Source organism: Macrobrachium nipponense, chromosome 20, assembly GCF_015104395.2.
Source record: "Macrobrachium nipponense isolate FS-2020 chromosome 20, ASM1510439v2, whole genome shotgun sequence".
NCBI classification, from domain to species: domain Eukaryota; kingdom Metazoa; phylum Arthropoda; class Malacostraca; order Decapoda; family Palaemonidae; genus Macrobrachium; species Macrobrachium nipponense.
This window is the reverse complement of record NC_061089.1, coordinates 60880611-60897202: the sequence shown is the minus strand read 5'-3', so window position 1 is coordinate 60897202 and position 16592 is coordinate 60880611. Positions and strand designations below refer to the sequence as shown.

At 34.9% G+C, this 16592-nt stretch overlaps 1 protein-coding gene across 1 annotated transcript in view; it reads right to left on the bottom strand.

The window, feature by feature from the left end:
- LOC135226487 (vasoactive intestinal polypeptide receptor-like) overlaps window positions 1–16592 on the bottom strand; it is a 309527-nt gene that overhangs the window by 16058 nt on the left and 276877 nt on the right. The window contains exon 9 of the mRNA XM_064266104.1: window positions 2949–3022. Coding sequence (XP_064122174.1) covers window positions 2949–3022 — 74 coding nt within the window. The remainder of the gene's footprint in view (window positions 1–2948; window positions 3023–16592) is intronic.

Here is a 16592-nt window from a genome sequence, read left to right as displayed (position 1 = left end):
GACGAGAAGCTATTCACAAATAGGTTTGTAATACATTAAAAACTCTGATACATAAATTATATTCGCACTCAATGGTGACTATAATATTGGTATATTATGTGAAGCTCGATTTTCCACCAAAAAAGGGGGTTGGATGTTGAAAAAGAGGTATTTAAGGGTTGATGCATTAAATTCAAAGTGATATTACCAGGTTAAAAAGGAATATACCTCTTTTAGCAACGAAATTTAAATGGCAAAACACAGGATAAACAAAGATATTTGGAATGTCAAAGAATTTAATTAAAAAAAGAAAAGAAAAAAAAGCAAGTTATTCAGTTAAAAATTAAGAAAAAATAAAATATACTCTGCGAGAGTACAAAATATTACGGCCAATACGAAAATATGGCAAATGCTTATTGATAAAAGTGAGACAAGGATTAACAGTTTGAAAAGTGCAGTAGAGTGACAAATTTTTAGGGTAGAATTTATGGCAAATGATAAAAAGGGAAATGGCAATTCTTTTTACAATATAGCGCACATGCACAAGCCTAATAACATTAATGTTTACATTTGAAAATGAATGTATGCTACAGATATAATACTTCATGATATACACATCAAAATTATAAGGGACATCAAAGTAAACTATGTTCTTTGTCATAACAAATGAGTTCGTTTCAGCAAAGATTTTCTTGCCAGGAAGAAAATAATTCTTTATTCCATTAATAATTTATATTCAGCATTTTCTGGTGAAACTATTCATTTTCATTATTCTGATTTCTAATTCTCTTATAAGAAATAAATATGGCAGCGATATTAACAACGGCACTACTACGAATAAAATTGAGTTTGTTTTTATTTTGATCAACAAAACTACAACAATACTAATTATAATTATACTGAGCTTCTCATATGTAGCTTTCTGCTGTTTAGCATCTCTCTCTCTCTCTCTCTCTCTCTCTCTCTCTCTCTCTCTCTCTCTCTCTCTCTCTCTCTCTCTCATTACCCGTAAAGACGGAAAATGAAAAGTTCACCATCTATTTATTTACATAAGTTTCAGCGAGGGTAGGTAGTGGCACAGATACGCACATGGCCATTGAAAAAGCTGATGAACAGCAGGCATACATACAAACAGACAAAAAACAAGGGCGAATACACAAATCAACCTAAAATTTCCTTTGCGTGGGTAGTAATAAAAACAGTTGAAAATTAAAACAAACTATATAGGAAGGTAAGAATCAAGACGGGTCAGCCAAAATCCTATACCTCGCAACTAATTGGATAAATCTACAGAAAAGTTCTGAGGGTCGCCGTGTTTAACACCTACCAGCCCCTCGGTGATGAGCACAAATAATTTACTGAAGACGGCAAATTTCTCAAATGATCTTACCGTGCTGTTTTCTAGTATTGTTTGTATGGTGTTTTTATGTTGCAAGGAGCCAGTGTTTATTCAGCAACGGGACCAACTGCTTTGCGTGACTTCCGAACCACGTCGAGAGTGAACTTCTATCACCAGAAATACACATCTCTGACCCCTATAGTAATACTGTTCAATTAAAATGGAGATATCGTTTTATTAATAAACGATATCTCCGTGCAAAGCCTTTCCTTTGAATTGTCACTAATTAATTTGCATTTATTTAACCTTGCACGGAGGCAGACAAGTGATCTGGAGTGAGCGTTTCAGGTTTCGCAAAAAGAAGTAATTATGTAGAATCTCATTTTCACGAACGGTGGAAACAATTCAAGTGTGTCAACAGTGAAACGTGGTACGTAAGATCCTTAGAGTTTTCAAAAATTTAGACAAACGTGTATACTAAACTGCGATCAGAAGAGACACTGCAATGATTCTATGGTTTATTTATTTATCTATTTACTTTTAGGTTATTGATTTATTTATAAAATTCGTGAGGTAAATGCATGGATCATCTTTTAATCCGTTGCTACAAATGTTTAAAGAACGAGGTCTTTCAGAAGTCATTTATTGTCGCACTATCACATCTAAAGCTTCAGAGGCGAAAATGAAACGAGATACAACATAATTAACAGCAAAGAAATTTAAATAAAACTTTAGAATATTGAACAAACTCTGAATTTAGTTGAGGTTACATTTATGCAAAGTATTGGTGTTCATTCCTTTTGAGTTTTAGGTATGTAACAAAAGAAACAAAAAATTGACATGGATAACAGACGCAATTCTTCAGCTTTGTATGAAAATGGAAGACGAAACGGAACATTCTGTTAAAAAAAGGAAAAAGCCATCACGTGATTTATTTGCATGACTCGAATGACGTCAAATGAAGATCATATACGAGGAAGATTTGTACATTCCAACTAAAACCAACAAATATATGAGCAAGTAAATGAATAAACAAACAAAATGGACAGAACACGACTAAATCAGGGTGTTTTAACTTCACAGACACACTTTTTGGCATATACGAAAAGTTCTCCATTTCCACACATCCATACAAAGTGTAGTTGAAAGAAAATTATATATATATATATTATATATATATATATATATATATATATATATACATACACATACATACACACACACACACATATATATATATATATATATATGTATATTATTATATACATATATATAATATACATAACCATATATATATATATATATATATATATATATATATATATATATAATATATATCTATATAAGCAGCACTGACACTCCGATTTCAGCATTCTTTACCTCTGGCTATTCAGGCAATGAACAATAATCGTACGAGTATCATATATTGACATTTATCCGTAGAGTCAACATTCCAAAAGGTAATGCATTTATACGCTAGGTAGGAATTAGTACTTTCAGTGTGATTTTTTTTAAAGCAACTGAGTAAGGGTAATGAGCGCCATCTGAGGTCATGTATAAGGGGAAATGAAACTCAGGTCACGTGACTTGCCAGAGAGAGAGAGAGAGAGAGAGAGAGAGTTTCACTCACCTGTGTGGAAGAGAAACAGGTCTGAGTCTTGTCACCATAATCCGGATGATGTTTATCAGGAAGAGGAAATTGACCTGTAAAGAGAGAAAATGGTATTTGCAGACATTTGCTCAATAAAATAGGTTTGTAATAATTTCAAAATCTTTGCACAATGTTACAGAAAGGAGTCAAAGAGAGATTCACGTTCCTCTGACTTATCTGGAATAAAAACACTACTGACTAAATCTGAAATTATAAAGGGTAGGAAGGTGAACTAAAAATGATATATCAAATTATATGTTAAAGAGCAGGAGAGAAGACATTTTCCGAGGTATGAGAATGCATCTTCACGTAATATGCTAATAAAGCAAAAGTTGCAAACGTCGCCCACACTTTACAAGTTGGTGTGTAAATGTCAACAAGGTTGATTCATGAAGTCCTGTTGCGTCATGATCGCTCTTAATGGCCATAAATTCACATTAAAATATAATATTGGTTGTAAGTTCAAGTTTGCACTGGTCACTTTCTTCAAACCATCTTACATTTACAAATGGCTTCATAAAAAGTGTTTGTAACGATTTTCTTGTCATAAATCAATAGCTCTTTCTCAAGACGAGACAAATTCACATTGATTTTCCTCTCATCTTTGTTGTGTATCTTCTCAATATAAGATATTTTCATAAAGGGATAATCCGCAAGCTACGTATATTTACGTGTAAGCCTGGCGGCAAGGGAGTAGGCTATGACGTGAACCATAGAGATCAAAGAGTTGACGCAATATGCTGAAGGACAACGCCCGCACCCTCTATGTCTGTCTGTCAGGCTGCCTGTTGAATGATGGTAATTCCTCTAAATAACATAGTACTACATTGAAAAAGAAAGACTGTTTGAATCTAAGGAGAAAAGGTTGATATACGAGGATTTGTACACCGTTTGAAATAATAATAGCGCATTGATATTGGACTTTCTGCACGACTGAAATTCACATCAGCTGGGATTTCTCGCCAGGTTCGCTGTTCCAGAATTCTGATTGCTTTGTGGATTGGGCTGAATAGAGGTTTAACATTGCTTTAATAAACAAACAAACGTTACATGCTTTACTTCTATTCGAAAAATTAGCTGGGAATGGCACGCAAAAACAAGCAAAGTTCAGCATACTGCCCGTTTTCGCGTATTTTGGTTTCCAACGGATTGCGTCGTATTTTATTAGAATATAATTTCTTTATACGTAGCAACACGTTTGATCGACCAAAGTTGAATGGGGGAAAAATTTCGACCCTGTAATTATCAAACGGAAAAATCGAAAGTACAACTATATTTTTTAAATTCTTTCAGAAACTGTGAGGGTTTTGCTTTCCCTATGTGGGTTCATACCAAAGTTACTATAGAGCACACACAGATACTCAAGTCGGCCATGTGAGCCGTACCACTGCGCTAGTAGAGACAACTAGCGGCTATAATCAAAATTAAAAAGCATGACGTCATAAATCCCAGCCAATGGGAACACGATTTTCCACATGATTGACGACCAGCGTTATTTGGTTACACGCTGTGTTTGGAAGTGTATTTTGACTGTGGCTTATTTAGCCAAACTTTTATTTTTGTAGATCACATTTTGTATTTATTAAAACATACCTGTTAAAAATGAATATTATAGTTGCAATTTAAAAGAAATACTACTGTATTGTGTTTGTACTGCTGCTGTCCAGCATTCTTAGTGTAAAGAGAAAATCTTGGATGCATGGCATTGAGACTTAGTGTAAAGAGGAAATCTTAGATGCATGGCATTAAGAGAAAATCCTGGATACGAGGTATCAAGATCTAGCCCGGAATGCACGGCGTAAAACTGAATATTCTGAATACATGGTATCTAGAGAAAATATTGAACTCATGGTTTTAACATTCGTGACATAGGTCCAGACGTTTCATGTGTCGTCACTGCCTCGTCCTTGATGACGGCATTATATTTCAAACGCTTGTAGGCTTTCGTGGTACGTATAGTCTCATGGGAAATAATTGGAGTAGAGTATCTCTGTGTACTCAGTTCAGAGTAGTAACACGAGGAACCACACTTGAAGGAAACTGAATATTTTTAGGGACTTTCCCTATCCTTGCGACCATGAGCCTTGTGAATCTGACGAAGAAACTGGGCATAAATCTTCATCATTTCTTCACCATACTTATAGAACTAAAATAATCAGAAAGAGAGCATGCTACTGAGGGACACTGCCACTAGCCTTGGAAGAAAATATGCACTAACTATCTCGAGAAGCGTAATACTTCCAAATTTCCTGGCCAATGACTGCGGGCCAGGAAAATTACGTGGAATTCATTTCAGCGTATCGCATCTAAAATCATCGCGCTTTCAAGCTTCAGTTCGAGATTCAATTCTATAAGGCCTTAATGTCTGTTGATTCAGAAGCACTGAAGTGGCGCCATCGAATCACCAGCTCAGGTTTCTTGCATCGTTCAGGTATTTCACCTGTAGCTACTATGATCCGTTGTCGTAATATCCACAATGTTTCATGAGGCTACGTTAGTTGCTCTTTTCAGAACTTTAATTTGAAAATTTTGGTGCCTAAAAACTAAGCCTTGTGAGAAGTGTTTTTAAATCTCAAGCTCAAGCCACAGATTATGAGAATAGCCATAAAACAGTATGTCGCTATTTAGCGTTAATTTTCCCAGTGAAAAGGTATTTTTGCCTTCATTTCCTGTCTAGAAATGATGGTATATTAATGCCCATTGAAATTTCCAGTTTTTATATCCTACAAAGAAACATAGCTATCAGTTAAAACAGGATTTGAAGGGACACAACTATATTTTGCAAAGCAAAGAGGTATATATTCGGATTGTTTATGCTGTTGGGGCGGAATTTAAATCTTGTACATTACAGCTTTGGATCAACTGGGAACACAACAATGATTCATGTTTCACTGATTCACTTTTTCAGAGTTTAGCAAATACTTTTACAGTCTACCGGGAGGCAAAATAAACTTCACGTAGCAATATCGTACTGTGTAGTTTTTGAATTGTTCGAGATACCGTAGCGTCATATGGGGTGCCATGTTTTATCGACAGATAATACATAAAATTTATAGCCCACTGTGTGGCAGCATTTTACATTCCATGGATGTTACAGTGATCACCGGACGATGGAGAATGTCGTTTGGTAAGCGATAAAGTTTTAGTTTAAAAAAAATCTATGAACAACCACATATGCGTACATGTAATCAAGTTATATTTTGCAAATTACAGAAGTTATTCACGTTCTAGGGTCCATTTGAAATGTAATTACACTTCATTATCTATCCAAGTGCAATAGTGTTATCGTGCCTTTCCCGGCACTAATTCAAGTTATACGAAAAAGGTAGCACTGTTTTTAATTAATAAAGACTAATCATTTAGATCATGTTTGGTCGCCTATGGAGAGATACTGATAAAGATTATGGACGGACTGATTATGGACTATCGTACTGGTTAAATTTTTTCGCTACATCAAACATTCTACCGTATGTCTGTGCAATGCACTTTACCACTTACCACTTCGAATTTCTATTCACATATATATACCTCACAGAACAGTCATGCAAAGAGAATTCCTTCATCAATAAACAAATTCAGAGCGAGTCTTCATTCTACAAAGATGTCGCTCAATAATCTATTTATGCATTTTAAGTTTTGCTTCCTCTCAACCCCTTTGTTTTTTCATCTCCAGATTTTTTGTCCAACTTGCCGACATCATATCTTGTTCTGACCAGGTTTTGGTAACCCTTGACTCCCTACTGACACTTTGGAATACTTTCACCATATCTGTAACCTTTCTTCAGTCGAATGCTAACTGAATGACATCGGCTCTTATTTCATTTATCTCCATCGCACCTTCGTTTAAAATCACATTACGTACGCAGAAGATACAGGTGTAATAGTTATTCCGCATGCATTGACTTTCAAACCTCTCTTTTATCTTGCGTCAGTCACCAAAAAGGTTTTTGATACAATCTTCATAGGTGCAAAAAGTTTGTTAACAACCACCACGTCGCGGCGTCAATATCTTTTACTTGTCTGAAAATGACAATAAATGAACACTTGTCAATATAGTACACGTAAATTCACTAATTTAATCAAATAACACTCAAGGGACAAATATTACTCTGTGAAAATCTTCTGTATGTATGTATAAAGGTGCACACAAATACGTGTATATGTGCCAGCATGTATTGCAAATGTATACATACATACATACAGGTATGCATTCAACAACTTACACAGATACCCGTGCAGAAGTGCGTGCCTGCACGAATAAACTTGTAAACACGCTCATAAAGAATTCAAGGCGTCATTTCCCCTTTCATCGTTACTACTGCGAACCAGAAAAGAAATACGAGTCAATTGAAGGAGAAAAGTACACACAAAATTTCGCTGCCAGAAAATGAATTGCTTTCGTTTGGTCGTATGAAATTGCAGAACTGCTACGTGAATTCTCTTTGCAAATTGCAGTATAAATATTTTTTCTTTATCCTGCAAAAATCCGGAACCTTTGAGGAGGAGAGAGAGAGAGAGAGAGAGAGAGAGAGAGAGAGAGAGAGAGAGAGAGAGAGGTGGGAAACGGAAAATGCTCTCATATGTATTTCTGTAGTGTCAATTCAAAGCCATCGGTAAATATTCAAACCTAATTTGTGGGATGAACTTGATCCATTTGTTTGGGGAAAAAAATCATTCACCGAAGTCAATAGAGATACATTTATTTATTTATTTATTTATTCAGAATGAATGACTTATATTTGTACACGAAAGTGGTTCCTCGTGTTGAGTAATTTTGTTATTGTAATGGATCTGCATGCTAAAATGAAACGTGATTTCGAACCAGAATAATACATTACAACAAAAATGCTGTACATAGGACCAATATGTATGTTTTGGTATACCTGTTTGCACCTTGGCCCTCATATTTAAATGTGCACATGAATATTCATACATTCACAGACACACATATGTATGTATATACTTATCTATAAAAAAAAAAAATTATATATATATATATATATATATATATATATATATATATATATATATAGATATATATATATATATATATATACATTCTCACAAACACACACACACCACACACACACATATATATATTATATATATATATATATATATATATATATATATATATAGACATATATAATTTCAATAGTTGGCAAAAGGCTCTGCCATCGATTCCCAAAGGAGCTTAAAAAATGTTAGTTGCGTTTTACAGAGTCTTACACGCCTGTTGACCTAGGCAGTGATTACTGGAAAAGGGCACCTCATGCGAAAAACTTAGCATTGCCTAGATAAAAAGGTGTTTGCTGAAATATATATATAAATATATATATATATATATATATATATATATATATATATAGTATATATATACTTAAAGTGAATTCCATGAAATGTTTGTGAGCCCGATGTGAAAATATCCTCTTGCAGAGGAGAGCAGAAAATTCAAGATGCTATTTTCGTCAATTTCTCTTAGAGAGCGGAAAATTGCATTCCTTTTCCCTGCAAGCGGGGAATGAGAAATGAGAAATGCAGCTATTTTAACCTTCTCAGCATCAGCAGGTGTTCTGAACAGATTATGGCTCTCTTGACTGAAAATGAAAGAAACACGCAGACGGACTATTTCATTTTACGAAATACCAGAATTTGCTTTGCTTACAAGGTTTTTTTTTGCTTGTGTGTGTGAGAGAGAGAGAGAGAGAGAGAGAGAGAGAGAGAGAGAGAGAGAAGAGAGAATAATCTTAAAGACTCGCGCATGTAAATCATAATTATGGTGGTCATCCCAATAACTGATTTCCTGGTTACTAGTAACGATAGTCGAATTTTGCGAAATAAGGCATCAACCATTCTGCTTCAATACAGCATCTTATCATCTCGTATCACCTGCCGTGATGGAAAGATAACAAAGCTCCATTTCCACTTACTCGGGGAGTGAGTCTACAAACTACTTTGCTGATGTTGTTATTGTTGTTGTGGGAGAGGAAAGCCTAACCAGGTTTGGAAAAGGTGCTTCACGTTGAGTTAATGATACAGGAATTTTAGGAAAAGATAGGATTCATTTATTAGAAGGGAAATAAAAAAAATGAATAATGCGCCTGTTAAACCATACAGAAAAATTATTTGTAATAAAATATAGCACATTTTCAAAATTTTTGTTGGTGAAACAACGGGCTGTGTGGCCGTAGATTTTAGCGCGTTTTAATTTATTTCATGAACTGAATTTAGAGGCTATGTTTCTGTTTGATTATTTTCTGTTTCCTCTTGTAACTGAGTATATATGAACGTGTTTAATTTTTGTCCTTTTCATTTGATCCTTGTTGAGTATCAATTATGAAGACCATTTCACATTAAGTTAAGAATATTATGTTTGCAACTTATGCGTCAGGGTAAAATCTTGCAAGGGTCACGAGTGAGCTGGATGTCAGATCACGCCTTGTTCTTTCACAAGGTCGCTGAGCGTAATTTTATCATTGTTAAGAGAGATGAAAATATAATTTTCAAATATTTTCTTGCCCTTCGAGAAGTATTTTTGTTTTGTTTTAATTGGATTCTGCTGCGTTAAGACACGCATAAAGAAGCATTTCAGAGAACGTATTTCTGCATAGTTTCTGATGAAAGGACTTGGCGCGCACTGAAGAATATCGGTAAAATCATATTACAAAACAGTTCCTCTTTCATTTAAACGCTCACGATGACATTTTAGACAATATTTTCCTCGACAATAAGCAAAGCAACCTAGATAAGTATAATGACGAGGCATCTTCTTTTTTACTTTACAATGAATTACTACTTTCATTACTCACAATAAAAAAAAATTCCTAGACAAAAAGCCTGAAAGCCAATGACCTGCAAAAGAAGGCTTCACTAAACACCTGGGAAACAAAATGTAAGAAATACATATAGAAAAAATATTATATGTATTACTTACAAAATTTTTTTTTATACAGGATAACGATACCGGTGGTTGGTGGGTTTTAGACTCAGCTGGTCTCATGCAAATATGGGCCCGTAACTTAGGCAGCCAGTATACGTGACAAGGAGTAAAATGGGCAAAAGAGGCCTGGCGTAGACCTAGGGTCTCAACCTTCCAACTGAGACGTACAAGAACGGAAACCAAAGTAATAGGACATGCCGTTTTAAAGAATTATATTGCAGCCCTTTCTTATACAGGGCGCAATGAACAGTGGCCAGGGTTGGTGGTTGGAAATAAGGCGTACTTATGCCAACAATGACCTACGTACGTTTTGAGGCGAAGTCTGAAAGGGAGCTGAAGGCCTGGTGTGGGCCTCTGGATTCATCCACCCAACTGACACGAGAACATCCATATCATTGCATTGGTAATATAGCTACAAGTCTGATTTTGGGAACTGGTAGCAAATATCTGCAGCCGATATCAGTGAAGTTTATTATTCAAACACACAGTCTATTATTATTATTACTTTCAGTAGATGAAACCTATTCACTTGGAACTAACACACCGGGGCCATTATGACTTGAGTCAGAAAAAGATAAATTCTTCACAGTTATCAGCTGAGGCTACTTAACGTCGACTCCGATAAAAGCAAAAAAGGCCTACGAGGATCAAACTTTTTGGCACTGGGCAGTGTGGCAACGCGTCACCTCTTATGAAGAGTGTGGATGATACTCATCATCAAAGCGAGTAGCACGCGCCGGTTTTTGAGACACGGCACAAAAAGTGCTAATGAAAGCTAGCTTTGAAGATAATTTTTTTTCTTGTAAATAAAATACGAATATTAGCGCATACATCACATCATGTCAGAGTAAGTAAAGAGGGAAACTTATACGAAAAAGGTAAACAACCTTCCTTGGTGTACTGTAGATCTTGTCTCATTAGTGGTTGTTATCCAAGACTGATTGTCATGCAAGTTTCTGGGATACGTCATCTATCTGCTATTTATGAATGTTATTTTCTGTTATGAAGCTAACTTCTTGGCAACTCCATTAGGGACGTGTCTTTTATTTTGCTTTTATATAACACACACAATTATAATATATAATATATATATATATATATATATATATATATATATATATATATATATATATATATACGTGTGTACATGCTTACACATACAAACATACATACATATACATATACATATATATATATATATATACATATATATATATATACATATATATATATATATATATATATATATATATATATATATATATATACCTTGAACTTGGTTCCGCTCTGCGAAAAATGATAGGATGAAGCATGAATTTGTTTGCGTGGAGGTGGAAGCATTGCTGATCACAGGCGAAGAATCCAGCCCAGCAATGGCGGTCTCCATAAAGGAAGCTCCTCCTCAGCTTTCATCTCAGACCGAGCGAGAGAAAGAGAGTCCCAAGAAAAGTGAGATTTCTCTCAAGGAAACAAAGGGCTTCCAGGACAGAAGCCTTTGACTATATGTAAATATGAAAGCAACCTCCGTCTCCTTTTTCAGTCCTTTGTAAGGATCTCGAGCAACGGCGAAAAAAAAAGCCGTGAAAGACGTGACGTTAATGTTTCATGAGGGAAGTTAATTTTCTGTGTGGTTTTGATGCTGCTAAGCTGTTACACTGATTTACGATGGCATCTGCTTCATAAATGTTGATATAGTAGATTAGAAGGTCATTTTTATGAGTAGAGGACAAAATATGTGCCACAATACGAATGTGTGCAATGGTGTTTATTACTACTGGGATTCAATAAACGATTATAAACACCGTTAATCGTAGCGAGGTATTACCACCAAAGAGAGAGAGAGAGAGAGAGAGAGAGAGAGAGAGAGAGAGAGAAATAAGGATTTCACGATAAAAAAAAAAGCCTGAGGAAGTTACAGGAGATATTTAAGCATGCCTACCTCCGGCAAGATGTAAGGGCTCGAGCTAACCTAGAAAAATATTGCAAATCATCGACATCTCCCATAATAGTTGGAGATATCGACTAACTTTAGATGTAATACATTTGCTCCATTTTTGTGTAAATTTGAAATGCATACGTGCATACATACATATGTTAGTGCATGCATATAGAATACACACTATCAGCGTGCGTGTATACGCATGCACATAAGCACGCACACACACACACACACATATATATATATACACTTCTTGGTAAAGGAACGAAGTTTGCAGTAAAATGTATGTTTGGAAATAGACAAATATTAAAATACGGACATAAAAACACTGGTGGAAAGTGAATCCTTCGATATTTACACAGCAAATTCGTTCACCAGCATAAGGGGCACTTTGACCGTTTAATATTTGTTGTTCATTTATAAGTCCATCCGTTTTACTGACTTATAGCAGAAGACGAAGCTAAAGGAAACTATACCTGAGCACTACAGATTCGACTCGCAATACGAAGACAAATAAGCAGTATCGTGAGTCACAACTCTTCAACTGGAACTAAAACAAAATATGGACTCTGAAGGATAAGAATAATCTGCTGACAAAAGTGAGAAAATGAAGGGGGCAAATGAAAATCTGAAAAGAATATTAAACGAATAAAAAACTACATGATTTACATCTAAAATTTATGCAATGGGTAACTGGATATTATTACCATTGTAAGATATGACTTATATTACTAGACATGACGAGTAAAACTATTGCGTGCCGATGTCCACCTGAATCCTTACTTGGGACGTTTGTTTACTTCTCTATACTCTGTTTTTTTTCATCTGTCCATCCGCCTGTGGTGTTTTTGTAAGGTAACACTGCGTCCCGGGCTTTAGATAGTTACATTCAGCTTACATTCAACGATTATAATAATATCCTATTTCGAATATTAACGGTGTATTTCGCATACAGTAAATTATTAAAACACTTTTCAGTTGCAAATGTACACCCAGATATCCTTTTATTTACCTAAAACTTACAAATAGCGTAACTATCTAAAGCCCGGGACGCAGTGTTACCATACAAAAACACCACAGGCGGATGGACAGATGGAAAAAAACAGAGTATAGTCACACATTTGTCTCAGAGTTCTATGTTTTGTATATTCTTATTACAATGGTATGTTGATGGTTTTAGAGTAAGTCTTTTTTTATTCTATTTAAATGTATTCGTCTTTTTTACAGCTGATATAACGGTCCAAGGCCCTCGAAACTTGGCTAATAAAGCTTTGAAAATATACCATAAGACGTCTTTCTTGTTTCCTTGCACTGTGTATATACACACACACACACACCACACACACACACATATATATATATATATATATATATATATTATATATATATATATATATATGTGTGTGTGTGTGTGTGTGTGTGTGTGTGTGTGCGTGAGTGTTTTTATAATAGATATTAAAACCAAGGCTTTAATATTAATTATTCGCCTCCCGATTTTCACGGAACTCCTCTATTGCTGATATATATATATATATATATATATATATATATATATATATATATATATATATATATATATATATATATATATATATATATATATATATATATATATATATTATGTATATATATTCAATGAAATATACTTTGAGACTGAGATATAAAGATTATTCAATCAGACCCATCCTGATAATGATAATACTATTAATGGTAATAACGTGGAATCTTCTACTATACTGATCTAGTGTTGAGCAAGAAACCTTTTAATTTGAATTTATAAAAAATGAAGACTATTTGAAAAGGGATTATTTTACTTTTTATTTACCAATACCTAAATTTCTTTCATAGTCCTATAATTTTTATCAGTCTGTATGCAGAAGGGAAATGAATCGATACGGGAAAACATTCAGTAAATCCTTATATCTTTTTCACATTATCGTTTGAGATAATTAAACGCAATAATCTACATCGATGCGTTATCCTTCCGTGAAATTCGATGTTAGCTATATTGGCGCGAGATATATGTACTACACCAGCATATATACATTTATAAACAAATATATTCCGTTAACACTAAAAATAATGTAGCGAAATGCAACGGGAATAAAATGTTCGCGTAAAAATGTTCCAGAGAGCTTGATATGAAAAGAAAACGTAATCCTGACGCAATAGAATTCACTCATGTTATTTTCGAATACAGAAGTATTTTTTTGTAGCTTAACGGGAAATGGAATATTATGGAGTCCTTTGAATTAATATTTTTCACGTTTTGTTATTTCGGAATTTAAAAAAAGAATTCTGAATGAGGCAGACCCAGACAGACAGATAGACATGGAGAGAGAGAGAGAGAGAGAGAGAGAGAGAGAGAGAGAGAGAGAGAGAGAGAGAGAGAGAGAGAGAGAGAGAGAGAGAGAGAGAGGATGGGGGTTGGAAGAGCATCGCATGTTTACTATGAATTACTGCCCTTCTGAAGCAGAAGATACCTATTTATGGGAGGCTACACAGATTTTTCGCTTTTGTGTGGATATATTCCGAAGTAAAAGGCACGCATACATGCAAAAGCTTCCTCCTACATTTACACACACACACAATTTATATACATATATATATATATATATATATATATATATATATATATATATATATATATATACAGAGAGAGAGAGAGAGAGAGAGAGAGAGAGAGAGAGAGGTACGTTATAAAAGTACATAAAAATTGAATAATACTGGAACTACCCTTTATGAGGAATCTATATACTTTATATCTATAATATACATACTATATATATATATATATATATATATATATATATATATATAAATATATATATACATATGTATGTATGTGTATATATATATATATATATATATATATATATATATATATATATATATATATATATATATATATTATGTTTATGAAATTATCTGGCCAAATAATAGGAGCACAGGAACGCGCTGTAGAAAATACTTATGAGGAAAAATTAAGATGCATAGCATATCCCTGTCCGGTTTCGTCTTCTCAGATACCTGTAGAGGACTGTTCTATGTCGGGGAAGATATCCAATATCTCATCCGGTATGTTCCCGTCCACTGGAGATGTCTGACCAGACTAAAATTGTCAGGATTATACCTTGGGTTGCCCACGATAGTGTTTTGTTGATAAACCGGAAGCCTGTGCCTTTCTGGCGCCACCCCTTCAAAAGTGGGGGGATGGGGGGGGAGGTGGGTAGAAGGAGGGGAGAGTAATAGGGGGGACCAACCACAAATTATGGAATCCGGGTTTGTTGATTTCCTTAAAGTCTATGGATGTGATGGCCAGCCAGGTGTTAGGAGTCCTCTGAATGAATACTCAGGAATTAAAACTCACTAGAAGACGGGCAGGATAATATGAAGAGAGTGTCAGTAAAGTTATTCTGCTGTTATGGGAAAACCGCGCACGAATGACATTGGGTGTAATGTACCTAAGACGAGCGATGAAAGACTCGTTGAATACGAGAGAGGTATTCAAGACAAAGACGAATAAGGGCTCAATAAACCATCTAAAAATTTAATGCAACATGAAAACATAACATCTGGTTTTTCAGAAGTACTTTTATGAAGCTGCACAATTCAATCTCTTGAAAAGAAAATTGGTAGCAACCTGATCAACAAAGGTTTGATAGAAGAGATGCTGAAGTACATTACATATTTATATGAGAGAATTGAAAATTGGGACGCTGGGGGATGGTGGGGGTCGGGGTAAGGGGTTACAGACTTCTGAGCAAAGAATATTGTTGAGGATATAATACCGGAGATTTCTAAAGTAGGAGCATCAGCGGCGCTGGAATTCAAGGAAGGAAAATTAGATGACAGACGAGAAACGAAGAGACCCGACTGTTCAAAAGGAGAGCAAGCTTCAGATTCATTAATATGCAAAAGAGAATGTGAGTTGGATTTCCAGTTGTTGATAAATCTACTGGCAGAGAGCCAGGCATTTTTCCTCCTTAGTGGGGGCATAGGTATGGCTATCAGATCTCCATCTAGGATAGGATATCATTTTTCTTTTGAAAAAGACGCCGTCCCTATTTGACAGAAACTATGTACAGGAGAAGCAACAAGATTCGTCATATCTGTGATTAAAATAGAACATTTCAAAAGAGAATGCAATACACTCTTTGATAATCGAGGTCATTCTTTTAACATATACATACTCAGTCGCACATTCGGGATTTCTAAGCACCCTTCACCTTCCGGTACTCAAGGCCAAGTATATGTGAAGGAACCATGGCACGTGTAAGACTCTCTCTCTCTCTCTCTCTCTCTCTCTCTCTCTCTCTCTCTCTCTCTCTGTATACACACACGCTTTCGTCTTAGTAAAGACGAAAGCGATTGGATTTCTGCCTATCATTTTCCTGTGGTATTCGCTTATTTAAATGAAGTAACGTGCATCTACTGTGATTTTTTAAGCAAGCACACACACACACACACACACACACACACACACACACACACATATATATATTTATATATATATATATATATATATATATATATATTTACTGTAATACAACAGTATAATATGAAGATAAAAGGCCCCATAAAACACTATTTGAACGTTGCAACCATATATTTCGAAGTGCTCGAAATATATGGTTGCAACGTTCAAATAGCGTTTTATGGGCCTTTTATCTTCACACACACACATTATATATATATAATATATATAATATATTAAATTATATATATTATATATTATATATGT